This window comes from Cotesia glomerata, linkage group LG4 (genome assembly GCF_020080835.1).
Source record: "Cotesia glomerata isolate CgM1 linkage group LG4, MPM_Cglom_v2.3, whole genome shotgun sequence".
Classification (NCBI taxonomy): domain Eukaryota; kingdom Metazoa; phylum Arthropoda; class Insecta; order Hymenoptera; family Braconidae; genus Cotesia; species Cotesia glomerata.
Window position 1 is genome coordinate 26,745,065 of NC_058161.1, and position 14,565 is coordinate 26,759,629.

Genomic DNA, 14,565 nt, shown 5'->3' on the forward strand with positions numbered 1-14,565 from the left:
TGAACTCAATCGGCACGACTGAATTTTGATTTTTAATTGAAATAATTGAAGAAATTTTTAATGAAGAATCAGTAGCGGGGCTCAAAAAAAGGCAGAGGGCTAAAGTTACTGGACTTTTTTATTCATTAGGAAAATTAAAGTAATTGTTGATTAAACAATCATTAACAAGGCACTGGGCGGCTGTGTCTGAATTTTTTTATTTGAAGTAATTAAAGTAATCGTTAATTGAAAAATAGGTAGCGAGGGTCAGTTAGAGGCCTTGGGCAGCCATGACAAAATTTTGATTTTTAATTAGAATAATTAAAGTAACTTTTAAATAAAAAATAAGTAGTGAGGGTCAGTAAGAGGCACTGGGCAGCTATGAATGAATTTTTATTTTTATTTCGAATAATAACAGTAATTTTTAATTTAATATTAAGTAGCGAGGGTCAGTGTGAGGCCCTGAGCGGCTATGGATGAATTTTTATTAGTATTTCGAATGATTGAAATAATTTTTAATTAAAAAATAAGTAGCAAGGGTGTGTAAGAGTCACTGGGCGGCTTGGGATAAATTTTTATTTCGATCTAGAATAATTGAAGTAATTTATAAATGAAAAATAAGTAGCAAGGGTGAGTAAGAGGTACTGGGTGGCTATGAATAAATTTTTATTTTTATTCGGAAAAATAAGAATAATTTTCAATTGAAAAATAAGTAGCGAGGGTCAGTTAAAAGCATTGGGAGGCTATGAATGAATTTTTATTTTTATTTCGAAGTAATTTTTGATTGAAAATCAAGTAACTAGGTCGAGTAAGAGGCACTTGGCGGTTATGAATGAATTTTTATTTTTATTGGGAATAGTTGGAATAATTTTTAATTGAAAAATAAGTAGCGAGATTCAGTTAGAGGCACTAGGCGGCTATGAATGAATTGTTATTATTATTTCGAATCATTCAAATAATTTTTAATTGAAAAACAAGTAGCGAGGGTAAGTACTAGCCCCTGGGTGGCTATGAATGAATTTTTATTTTTATTTGGAATAATTAAAGTAATTTTTAAATGAAAAACAAGTAGTGAGGGTCAGTGAGAGGCAATGAGCAACTATGAATTAATTTTAGTTTTTATTCGGAATAGTAAAAGTAATTTTTAATTAAAAAAATAATCAGCGAGGGTCAGTTAGAGGCACAGAGCGACTATGGATGAATTTTGATTTTTATTTCGAATAATCAGCGTAATTTTCAATTGAAAAATAAGTACCGAGGGTCAGTTAGAGGCCCAGAGCAGCTATGCATGAATTTTTATTATTATTTCGAATGATTAGAGCAATTTTTATTCAGAAAATAAGTAGCGAGGGTGTGTAAGAGACACTGATGTACCTATGTACCTACAAAAATGTACCTATGTACCTACTGATGTACTTATGTACCTACAAAAAAATGCAATTAAATGGAGTTAAATTTGTCTGTGAATCAGAAGATGGAATGAATCCACTTCAATTTTGTGATAGTTTTATATACAATGATAAATTTAACACCATTAAGACAATCGTACAATTTAAGCACAACGATGTGATAATTTCAGGAATAATAGTTAAAATTTTCGACAACGTCGAATACGGATTGGGTACACGTCATATTTGTAAAATCGAGCCATTAGAGACTATTCAATTTATTGAAGAGAGTACTATCATTAGACTTGCTATTAAAATGATTTCTGATGACATTACATATGGTGTAAAGTTAGCAAATTGTTGGGAAACCGACTGAAGTTTTGAATTGTTTTATGCATTGACAAAATTCTAATTGTAGTTATGATAATTAATATTATTTCAGTGTATTATTTTGTAATGTCATTTTTCTTTATTTATCGTATATTTTACTTATAAACTTTGAAATATATTTATTAAATTACATATATTCCATGTAGATAATTATATTTCAACTTGTAAATAAATAAATAAATAAATAAGTTAATTAATAAAAAGTATAACGTAATTAAAAAAAAATGATTTATTTATAGTCATCTTTAAAGAATTAAAATTAATTTTCATACCGTGATGTATTATTAATAATAAAAGTTTAGTTAAATTTTTGTATCATCTAAAATTTAAAAGTAGTTGCACCAACATTGGTGCAGACAGTGTAAATCTGCGGAGTTAAAATACCCGTGTTTTTCGGTAAATGTTAATAAAAGGTTCGCGAAGTATAAAATTAAATTTTCTTATCGGACTTTTCTTATTTTTTCTTATGACTCATTAAAAGACAAAATGACTCCGGAAAAAAAATTTTTTTATGAATTCATTTGTCGACTTTTTATGAATTGTAAAAATTTATTTTTAAATTAAAAAAAAATTTTTGCTAATTACTTCTTTCCTGACAAAGTATAATGAAAAATGAAAAGACCGCAATCTTGAACTTCTTTCAATACGTCACAATTGTCAAATTATTTAATTCGTGCAAATTTTTATTACTTCATTAACTGATATAAATATTTATGACCATGATTTAGTTAGTAAAATTAGGAAAATAAAATTATTGAGTAGAAAAAAGAATTTCATTATACCTCGAATGCCGACAATTAATACTTACACCAATATTGCTGTAAATTTATCACCGCTTTGGTATTGAAATATAACATCGAAAGTTTTAACAGGTACATTGTCTGAACTTACATCTTAATGAAGACACCCTTCATTGGCTTCTATTATGACAAATTTGTCAATTTTAATAATTAGAAAAATATTTTTTCATCTAAAGAACTTGTTAAGTAGTTATAAAAGTACTGCTAGAACTCGGCAACACTTCGAGAAATATCCAAAGAGAACGCCAAAAAAACTTGGTTTTAATCGCGAGTAAACTCCATAATAACACTACCAAAACTCCAGAAAATCATCAACAAAACTCCGAAAATACTCGACAAAAACTCGAAGAAAACTCCAAAAAAACTCTACAGCAACTCCAGAAATATTCGACAAAAACGCCAGGAAAACTCCGTAGCGACTCCGAAAAAACTCCTCGAAAACTCCAATAATACACTGTTGTGACTCCGTGTCGTAACTGCACACAATACTCCCGATATACACCTCTAAAACTCAGCGTAAACTCCGCTTATACTCCGACTAAACTCTTAGAGGGAGTATACTCCATAATAACTCCGCGTAAACTGCGAGTTTACGCCGAGTCGTCGAAACCGCTAGGGTACTTACAAATTTTAACTGCAACGATGACCCTTCGTCTTTGATTGACCCTTTGGCAGTTTGTAGATAGATAGTCGTAGTAAATAGATAGGTGAATAGTGGTAGTTTAGTAATAGTGTATAGCGGTGATAACAATAAACCTAACTTTATTACACAAATTAAGCACTTTTAATATAAACTTGTAGTATTTTGGTTACGTAATTTAACAAAATATTTATAGGGATAGAATAATTAAACTTAGTGTTATAAATAATTGAACAATAGTAATAAACGTGGTGAATAATCACCTAATGCAAAATTAATAAAATTAATAGCAGTAATATAAAATATTTCTGATAGTTAGTATTAAACTATTAATAGAATTTTAGTAGTAAGTTTTATAAATTTTGGTGAGTAATCACCTAATATTGATAATAGTGGTATAGTAGTAAATTGACTAAGAAATATCAAACGTGGTAGTTGACACCGGGGGATAGATCGAAGTGTCGATCAATGCTCAAGGTTTGAGGTTCGTAACCATTTTTTCCCCTCCTCGTGTCGTCCTGTGACGTCACGGGAGCTACACATTAATTTAGCGAGCGTCGGTAACAAAAATTTCGGGTAGTAGTTCGCCAGGCTGATAAAATCGGGACATTTGCAGTGTCTCAATATATATATATGTATATATATATATATATATATATATATATACTCCCCTATATTCTAACTAAAGAAATATAAAACTTTGAAAAAAATTTTGTATGATACATTATCTGAAAAACTTAATGCATACAGAAACACCAAATTTTTTTTAGTTTAAATAATGACTAGGCTTGCCATAAATTTGAAAAAGTTCATCTGGACTATAGCAGTAAGCTTTAGTTACCTCGATCCGTCTGTTGAATATTAAAGCTTTCAATTAATATCAATCCTCATTAATTTCAGAACTGAGACACGGAAAAAAAGTGGCTTTAAAATCTCATCAGGTGATACAAAAATTGTATCACCTGTGAAGTCAACAGAGGGGAACCTAACTTTACATCACCCGGTGATACAATTTTTGTATCTATAATGGCTGCGTTCAAGTTTACTAAGTTCTTAGCAGATCTGAGCATATCTTGTAGCAACAATTTAAAATAACTATATTATTTTTTTTTTAATCTATAATAAAATAATGCAAGGTATATTTATTTAAGTGTGTTTAAAATTAATTTTTTTGGTAGATAAAGTCAGCCCTGCTCAGAACTTAGTAAACCTGAACGCATCCAATGTATTTTAAATGGGACTAACTTGACGGTGACTAAACTATCGATACTACAGTAGTCGTCCCGTCCAGTAAGTCGCCGTCGGGTACTTTCGGGTTTTTCCCCCACTCCCTCACTTTTGCCCCCTCTTAGCTAACCATGCGGGATTTTAGAAACGGCGTCTGCAGTCACGGTGGATCTGATGATAAAGAGCAAGGACAGTTATTCTTCAATGTAACAGTCGGTAATTTATAAATCTTAAAAAAGTAATACTTATTCCCACGCATAGATGTCAGTATCAATAATTATTCCGATAATTATTTAAACTTGGCTACATTGGTTTTAACCAATGCCTTGTACGTACTTTATTATATTAATTTTAATAAAAAAAAAAGAAAAAAAAATTATTTGAACTAGAGGCTGGAAATCATTTTATTTAATTTACATATTAGTTTATTTAATATCTTTATTCACTAACACCTGATAAATATTCTTGTGATGAATAATTAACTTTATTTAATTATTTTGAATACCTGTGACTCCGTCGTCCACTTTCGAATTCGCTGGAAGTTTTTTATTCTTATTTTTTACCCTATGAAAGACTTTTATGAAATCAGAGAAAAATTTTAATTTTTAATTTTTTTTTTAATAGCTATAACTTTTTTAATATTCGATTTAATATAGGATGTTTTTTTTTGTTTTTTTATTTCAAATGCAATTGATTTAATACATTACATCAAAATTATTCAAACCTTATTTTATTGTTGTTTATGTTATTTATAAAGAGTTAAAAAAAAATTATAATTATCAAATGGTTGCTAATTTCAACATAAATTTTTAAATTTTATATTTAAAAAACTAATATATAAACAATCAAGAGCTGAAATTTTCTTTTTAAATACATAAAAATCTTAAAATAAAATAAACATTAAAAGAACCATAAAATTATTTTAAGTATCTATTCACTATATTTCCAAAGTTTTTAGACAATGAGACTTGCGTTTATAGATCCTTTAAACATCAGCTGTCATTTATATTAATTACGATTACGATTACAAATTAATAACTTATGATCAGAAATTAATCTAGCATATAACTAAGCACTCTTGGTATCGCTACAAATCTGTATAAACTTATTTACATATTTTGTTTGTTTATCTATGTATTTTTTTTTATTTTACAAGAAAAAAAATCCGCCGTAATTAATACAAAAAGAAATGAAAAGCAATCTCCATGATCAAAATTACGCAATAAATATGTCCCGAGAGTAACGTTTAAAACCAAAAAGTAACCAACTAATTAACAACTACAAATTAATTAATTTATTAATTTTTAAGTATGACACCAACGTTTGTTATTTTAATTCATAGTTTATGAATAACTCACATCTTTTAACATCTATTTCATGCTCATGCTCATGCTCATGTAGAAAAATTAAATTAAATTCTTGATTTCAATGTCCTCCGTATAAAATTTTTTTTAAAAAAAAGTAAATATATACATATATCCGAAGTATAAATAATACATTTTGACCGTAATCAACAACCAGTTCAGTAAAATGCAATTTGGAAATATTAAACAACAAGAGGTGTGTTACTGATTTTCATTTATTGCCAGAGACTTTTTTTATTTGAAATAATAAAAATTCACCAAGTGTACTCTAAAAATCTAAAATCTATCGCATAGACAAAAAGCAAAAAAATAATTATTCTAAGTGAGGAATATTAATTACAATTAATAACATTAATTATCATTATCCTTATCATTATTGAAATATTGGCGGTTAGCTGATCGAAACTTGCCCGTTGGTAAGTAATCTCTCGATGGCGGCATTAATGTCCCCAAAAATCGCTAACAACTTTTAGATATTGTCTTCTTCGTTGACGAATCCCATCGTCGTAAGTACAGTTCTAGTTAAGTACGATAGTGTTCCTCAGGTGTTGGGACCTTGCCTATCAACTTTTTCCTGGTGGTGTCATCAAAAACAAAAAACGTGTGCTAGTAAAATTGAGAAGGCGTCCTGAGGACTCGCTAACGGCTCCTGAGTTCCTGGGTGTTGGTGGTTGTTGTTCCGATTCTTGTTGCACTTTCTGGGGCAGTCGTCCCTGTTTCAGTTGTTCCAGTCTGACCCGTTGTAGGTTTAGTGGTGGTTCCTGCGAGGTAAATATTTGTTTTAATTATTTATTCTGACAATTGAGGTAAATACAACAATTTTTTTTAAAGTTGAATTGATTTTTATTACGAATTAATGATAAGAAAAAATATTTTTATAAAAATTTGCACCTGCATTTTTTTTTAATTTTTTGGATGTGAATTTTAATTCTTTTTAATTAAAAATTCTATACAATTTTTAAATGTCCGTTAATTTTCTTAAAACGAAATTAGCTGATAAATTTCTTATTTTTAATACAAATTAGCTTTAAAAAAATTTACTTTTTTTAAATTTGGCCTTGGAATTTTGACAAGGACATTTTTTATTTAAATATTTTCATAATTTAGTTACAGAAATTAAAAAAATTGACGATTCTGTAGACTTCAGTATCTTTTTTTCTTTTTTTTAATAAATTTGAGCTAAAAATTTTCTTAAAATTTCACTAATAATTACTTTCAATTTCTGTGAATTTTTTTTTATAAAAATTTGGTTAAAAAAAATATTTTTTTTAAATGTCGGATGTTTGTTATCTTCAATATGATTTTTGAGCCTTACGTACCTTTATTTGAACGCTGTTGAAAATTTATTTTCACCAACTGCCATGCTGATTTCGACCAAGAAGAATTTTTCAGTAGCAGATTTGCTAACGCAGTTGCATCGTTGCACAAAAATAGTCGTGCTCGACTATTTGGCGAATCATGTGGGCTATTATTATTGTCTTCATCAACGCTGTGGGAGTTGAACAGCATCAGAAAATTGGTCCCGCATCCAACTACAACTCTGAAAGACAATGTCTTGCCTTCGCCAATAAATAAAAACCCACATGACGGCTCGTTTATATTGATGCACGTACTGATTCCGTCCCTGAGCTGTTCAGTTACGTTCTTATCATTAAAAGATCCGGCTGCTACATCATCGATTTCAAATTCGACGAGTGCGTTTTGAAACGGTATGGGCAACAGCTCGTCAACATTTAATTGTGATGACGGAGGATATGACCCTAGAGCTGCATAACAAAGCTGGTAATACTCGTCACCTTTGATTATTATTTCATCAAGCAGCTCTGAATCAATGTCGTATTTCCTTTTGAGTGCAAAAGTCATGAGTGCATAAGTTGCAATGGCAGTGCACTGGGAGTTAATGTTATTATGAGGAAATACATTCAATGTTGCCTGATGAAAACTCGCTGATGCAGCAACGAAAAATTCTTTCCTCCTCGGACCTCCTGAAACAGTGGCTGTTGGGATGGTGATCGGTGCTGCAGATTCGACTTCGACGACAGCAACAGCAGAAGACATGATAGCGTCAACAATTTTTTGTCGACAGTTTTTCATGTCTTTCTGGGTAAAGTCGAAAATTTCTTTTCCTTGACACACAGCCTCAGCGTACATACATGTAAAAACACCACAATCGTAGTTATTGTACTGCTGAGGAATGTTCTGTAACAGTAAAAAATTTAATTTCAAGATGAATTAATTTCCTAAGATTCTTCGAGACGCTAAAGATACAATTGACTTCATTCAATGAAAAATTAATTATACTAAGAAAATCATTTTAAAGAATCAGATTATCTTAAATCAAACACAAAATTATTGAAATAAGAAATTTGTCTTAATTTCAATAAATTTTTTTTGATTCAACAATTAACCTTTTTCATTCAAGAAGTTAAAACTCTTTAGAGTAATTTTTTTAGTACAATAATTTTTTTCTTGATTTCAGACAATTCTATCTTTTGTTCATTTCAACAAGTTTTATTACCTTAGGATTATGAATTGTCCACAAAACTTCTTGTTTCTGCCGCACACGAGCTTCTTCTACCATGTAGTTCCGTATACACTGAAAACAAATACATCAATTAAAGTTACTTATATTACAATAAATTTTTTTTTCTTTTCTGTGCTTCTCAAATATAGCTCACGAATCAAATTTAGTTAACGGAAAAGATGAAAAAAGTTAATTTGATTGTTGATAAAAATTCTTTTACAACAAAAATCATTTTTCTTTATCTCGTCGTCTAAAGAACGCTTTTGTTAACCTCATTTTGCTTCAGGAAGAGTGACCTTTGTAGCCGTACCAATTTTTTGGACCGAATGTCGTATGCCTTAACGTAAGTGATATGAAAGCCTCATTTTCAACTTTGCTGTCATATCACATACGCGAGATATTCTTTCTATCATTGTACAATATTAACCCATATAAATTTTACTAGCCCTGTTTAAAAATATTCATTGAAAAAAATTCACTGTAATGAGATTTGAATTGTTTTCAATAATTCCAATTAATTTCAATTTCTAAGTATACATCTATAGATATATAATTTGCATAGAGCAATTCTTTTTAATGAATAATTTTAAACTGGGAGCCTCTTCATTATGTACATTATATATCGCGTAACAAATAACAAAAGGGCGTACCCCAATTTATTAGCAACAAAAAATTTTTTTCTCATTATTTTGCTAATATATTTTGACCTGAAAAATGATAAATTTTAAGTTCTAAATGATTTATGTCTCAAATTATATATTTGAATGACTCTAACAGTGAAAAGAAAAAACAACAATATTTTCATTATTAAATGGCTATCTGACTATAAAAGCACGAAATTTCAAAAATTTCAATTATTCTTATAAAATATCTTACAGTTAAATTGTTTATATTTCACCATTATCATGATATTGTTCCATCGATGCTGCATTATTTCATGTTTTAAAATAAAAAACATAATTTTCATTATGCACCCTTTCGGCTTTAAGAAAAATTCTCCTAAAGCCAAAAAAGCGTATACTTTTCACATACGACCTTTTTGCGTCAGTAATTAAAAAATTTTTTTTACTCATCTGGACGGTTTGGACGATTTTGAACTGATTAGCAAATAAAATTTTTTTTGGTTCGCCTCTTTTGACACACAAAACCCTATCTTACGATAGGAATAGCCCTTTCGGCATTTGTCACGCCGTATTCAATTGATATTGAATATCTTAAATTAGTTTCCTCAATAAACAATATTTTGAGTGGTACATAAATTTTTACTTCCTAAAATTTTGGTTTTCTCAAAAATCTATACTTACGAACAAATATTCTGTAGTCTTACTCTCTAAACATGAATTAGTGAAAATTCACTTGAATAAGTGAATATTCACTATTTCAAGATGCCAATCATACCACTGGTTCGAATCAGTGGTACGATTGGCGCGGAAATAGTGAATATTCACTTATTCAAGTGAATTTTCACTAATTCATGTTTAGAGAGTAGCATACATGCTATTGTAGTGGGTGATTCGATTGTTTCTGCAATCTACGACGCACAAAGCCCAGTGGTTCGTCAGATGAGTGGGTATTATGAGTAGGTCCTTTTCGAAGATATTTATCTGAAATATACGATTTTGTTATTATTTTTTATTTCAAGGAAAATGTTCTTGTATACTTACGGCGTTGATTAATTAATTTTTTTTTTTTTTTAATCTTTCGCACTCTCTAAAAATGAAATAGTAGATTTTCACTGGTTCACAGTGCATATGCACTGTTTTGCACAGTTATAAGTATACCACTTGGAATCAGTGAATTTTCACTATTTTATTCAGTGAATTCATAACATCACTAATTTAAACAGTGAACTCCCCTGTTTAAATTAGTGGTAACAAATTCTCAAAGAATTAGTAAATTTCACTATAATTATTGATAGTGAAAATTACTGTTTAAACAAGTGAAACTCACTACAATCATTGGTGAGAAGAATTACTAATACAAATAGTAGAAATACTGTAATTATTGGTACTAATAACTACTCTATTTAAATCAGTGAAATCCACTGCAATGACTAGTGATATGACGTATTTATAGAATTAGTGACAATCACTGTAATCATTAGTGATGAAAATACTATTCGAGTCAGTGAAATTCACTGCAGTCACTAGTGATAAGAAGCTCTAATAGAATTCCTGAAACTCACTATTTTGCTCCATGAGAATTCTACACGGTAAATCGTTAAATTTCTCTGAAATGAATAAAATCTAATAAATGTGGAAAAATGATTAAGTAATCAAAGTTATTACAAAGTAATAATTTATATCATAATAAAACACAATAGAAAATCATTTTGTTTGCAAACAGTAATATAATATTTGTCTTAAATTTAAAGTTTTGAACATAAATATTTACGTCTACAACATAGAAGAAAACACACTTTTGATAATCTTTAGATTATTACAAACACTAAAAGTAAAATAATGGGTAAGTAAAAAGTAATAAGTGATTACTTATTAAATAACAAATCGGTAAAAATGCTACATAAAAAAACATTGTTTAAGTAATTAAAATAAGTTCAATAAAAATTCAAAAATGCTTTCTTTTCGATATAAAACTTGTTTTTAAAAACAATAAGAAAGTAAAATCTAATGAAGAAAATGTTTTAGTCCGAAACATCATCCTCAGACAAATGCTGACAATTGTTATTTTTGTTACTCTTGTAACTCTTGTCATTAGTGCCTATCTTGAAATTAACAATATTCGTATGTAAAGAGGACACCATACTTTTTGGCTTAACTTTCATTTGGAAAATATAATAATCGATAAAATTGTAAAAATTTTTCAATTTTTCGGGATATTCGACATTTAACACATAATATGTCTTGTAGAGAAGGTCAAATGAAGTGATAGGTTTACTAGCAGGATGGACGCCAATAAACCACCCATCGCCTTGTATAAAAGTTTTGTCTACTGATTGACCCGAATGAGTAATCAAATAAGGCTGTAGAGCTTTGTTCGACTGTTGTCGAAGTTGTTTTGCAAAATCCTCAACATTTGTCCCTTCCTAAATGATAAAAATCGCAATTAAAATTAAATCTATATAAATATAAAATATATTCAAACTAAGATTATATGTACATAAAAAAAACCTACTGATACAAGTTTGACGAGTTCATCGTTTGGAAACACTTTTTTTTTTAATGGAGTGTCATTTTCTAATTCATCATATTTCTAGAAAAATTTTACCATTTATTCAAATGAGACAAACACTGTAATAAAATTAAAAATAAATTAACAAATATTTACTCGTTTCTTTCCTTTTCCTTGCCCGACTTTTTTATTTTTTTCGTTTTCTTGGTCGTATATCTTCTGTTGATCTTTTTTCACTTGTTCAGCTTTTTTTATTTTTGAAATTTCAGCGTTTGTTATGGGCAATAGTTCCGTCAGAATTAATAGTGCTCGAAAATTATCTATACAAATTAAATCAATAGGTATTTAATTATAAATAATAATGACTAGGACCAGGAATTTCGCAGTTGTTTAAATGAGCAGCAAAAATACTTTGGAGCAGCAAATTACTTACCATCTTTGATGTTATCTGATGCTGCAAATATTTCTGGTCGTAAATTTTCAGCATAAAACAGAATCTTCTGAGTATATAGCGTAGGAAATTTTGATATTAAATTATCTTGTGACTTAGGATAAATTGATTGAAATTCTCTGTCAATCTGTTAATAAATTTAGTTGTTAGAATATAGATTAAAAAATATAAATTATCAATCAAACAATCAATTTTACCAGTTCTCCATGGTAATCTAAAAATCGAGGAAACTTTTTAAAAATTTCCGATATCGTCGGGCTTTCTTTACCAATCCAATGGCGTCGATATTCCCTGGTTGCATCCATTAGAAACACAATGTGCTCTTTATTTTGGTCTGTTGGATTTTTGCTTTGTAAAATAGATATCTAAAGTAACAAGAGTTAATGTAATAGTGCATTAACAATTAAAATTATCGAGATAAATAAATGTAATTTTTTTAGTTGATATACTTGGTTATTTATTTCTTGAACGTTAAAATTCAAATCACGAGTATTTAGTGGTTCGGGTTTGGTCTTCGAGGCTTTTTTAACATCACTTTTATTGTACTTTTTATCAGAAGGGTGTAAATTAGTTCTTAAACATTGCAGACGCCACTCAATGAATCCTCGTTGCCCGTCAAAACTGAAATAATGCTCCTGAAATATATAGAATAAATAAGTACAGTCAATTTTTATGTCGTTTAATAAAGTAGTATACAGATATATAGTATAATGAACTATATATTTATAGTTACCCACACTGAGAAAACAGTTCATTTGAATGAAATGAGGCTCGTTAACTATAAATAAATCTCTTATTTAAATAGTACTAGAAATATTCATTTGATTCAAATAAATTGATTTATTTGAGACAAAGTTGTAGTATATTTGAATGAAATCCATATTTGTTTATAGTTAACAAATATTTCTTTGGTGGTAACAAACGTATATTTCAACCAAATCAGATTTGTTAACTATAAATAAATGGTATGTTTGAATATACTCAAAGCAATGATTTTTAGTTTTAGGTTAGGAAAGTAGTAAAAGTGGGCATATCGAACGTTTGGGGTAAAATGGGCACTTTTTTTGGAATTATTAATTATATTGAAATTAACAATGATAATAAAGTTAGCCGACATCTAAAAATTTTTAGAATTTTTTTTTTGAAAAATTATTACAAAAAACTTTTTAAATTTCATTTGTAAAAATTCGAAATACTGTCGGTGCAATTAAAAAAATATTATTTAGTTCTAATTTAACACATTAAGCAAAATAAAAAAATAAAAAATGTCGGCTAACTTTATTATTATAAATTAACAGACATATGTCTGTAAATTTTTTGACTTTCATAACAATAAAATTATTATGAAAAAATTTCAATTTAAAAATTCTACGTCTAAAAATTAAAAAAAAAATAACAAGGGCAAACTTTTTTTTAAATATGTTTTTTATCGTTGACCTGTAATAAAAATTAAAAAATTGACAGATGTCTGCTAACTTCAGTATCATAATTATCGTATATTAGTCAACTATTCCAATAATAGAAATTTATTTAACGATATATATATATATATATATATATATATATATATATATATATATATATATATATATATATATATATATTTGTGTATTTTATTTATTTCCATAAGAAATAATATTTATAAAATTAGTCGCTCGTATCAGACACATTTGAAGGTACTAAAATACAATAACTCAAATAAAAATCAAATAAATACCTTGGTAAACTAAATTAATTTTTATTATTGATTTTTTATAAATCCCGCCCAGAAACAACAGTTTCTAATCTCTCGAAATATACCAGTAGAGTCAAATTGAGGATTTTTCTGAACGATCTCAATGAAGTTGACTATATCAGATGCAGAAGACAAAACTGGAATGTCAGGAACTTCACTTTTTCTACCTGTATAAACAAAAAAATAAAAGTATTAATTAATCTATATTAATCTATTATTTATTTTATTTAAAAAAAAAAAGAAAATAGTAAAAATTGGGTTTACAAATAAATAATAACATTAAAGCATTGTCAACCTACGAGTTCACGATATTTTTGTCTCAACTTCAATCTTGTTCCCAGAACTTTGACTATTTTTTCAAGTTCATGACTGTTTTCTAATAGTTCTTGCAAAATATTTATTTCAGTCACCCCATTTTCTATAAAGTGTTGGAGGTTTTATTTTGGAAAAAGAAAGTGTACAATTAATAAAAAGTGTTGTTTTAAAATTTTACTAGATTTACTTAAATACTATAGTCCGATTCACTGTAGTTATATCATTTATAACTAAGTAGTATTTTATGATACTGAAGTTGACAGATATTAAAATTATTTTTTAATTTTTATGGAGTATAATAATTAAATTATTGTAAAAATTAATTAAAAATTTCACATGTTAAAATTAATAAAAATTATAAGTGAAAATTTTTAGAATCATTTTTTTATTTTAATTGATTTGTTATAAAATTTGTAAAATTGACAGCTGACAGCTAACTTCAGTATCATAGTATTTTTATTAGTATTACAACTAATAGTAGTATGTTTTTTTACGAAAATAAACTAATTTTGTTATAAAATATATAAATTTTATATTTAATAACACATTTGAAAATTTTCTGTAAAAAAATTATTTTTAAGCGACACGGATTTTAGGTTAAGAAATTTTTTTTTCGTTCC

The 14,565-nt window shown here is 28.0% G+C and overlaps 1 protein-coding gene across 1 annotated transcript; it reads right to left on the bottom strand.

Moving 5' to 3' along the window:
• Window positions 1-10,929: 10,929 nt before the first annotated feature.
• LOC123262471 lies at window positions 10,930-12,524 on the bottom strand. The gene is made up of 6 exons (XM_044724702.1): window positions 12,349-12,524; window positions 12,093-12,264; window positions 11,878-12,022; window positions 11,601-11,764; window positions 11,448-11,525; window positions 10,930-11,358 (listed from the first exon to the last, which is right to left on the bottom strand). The coding sequence occupies exons 2-6, from the start codon at window positions 12,198-12,200 to the stop codon at window positions 10,957-10,959; spliced, it is 897 nt and encodes a 298-aa protein (XP_044580637.1). The 5' UTR covers window positions 12,201-12,264; window positions 12,349-12,524; the 3' UTR covers window positions 10,930-10,956.
• Between the last annotated feature and the right edge of the window lie 2,041 nt (window positions 12,525-14,565).

Excerpts from the sequence above, each read along its gene's own strand:
- LOC123262471 (XM_044724702.1), bottom strand. The coding sequence starts at position 12,200 with ATGGATGCAACCAGGGAATATCGACGCCATTGGATTGGTAAAGAAAGC. Across the intron at positions 11,765-11,877 it reads ATCAGATAACATCAAAGATG|ATAATTTTCGAGCACTATTA; the intron begins GTAAGTAATTTG and ends TAATTTGTATAG. Across the intron at positions 11,359-11,447 it reads AACTCGTCAAACTTGTATCA|GAAGGGACAAATGTTGAGGA; the intron begins GTAGGTTTTTTT and ends TTTATCATTTAG.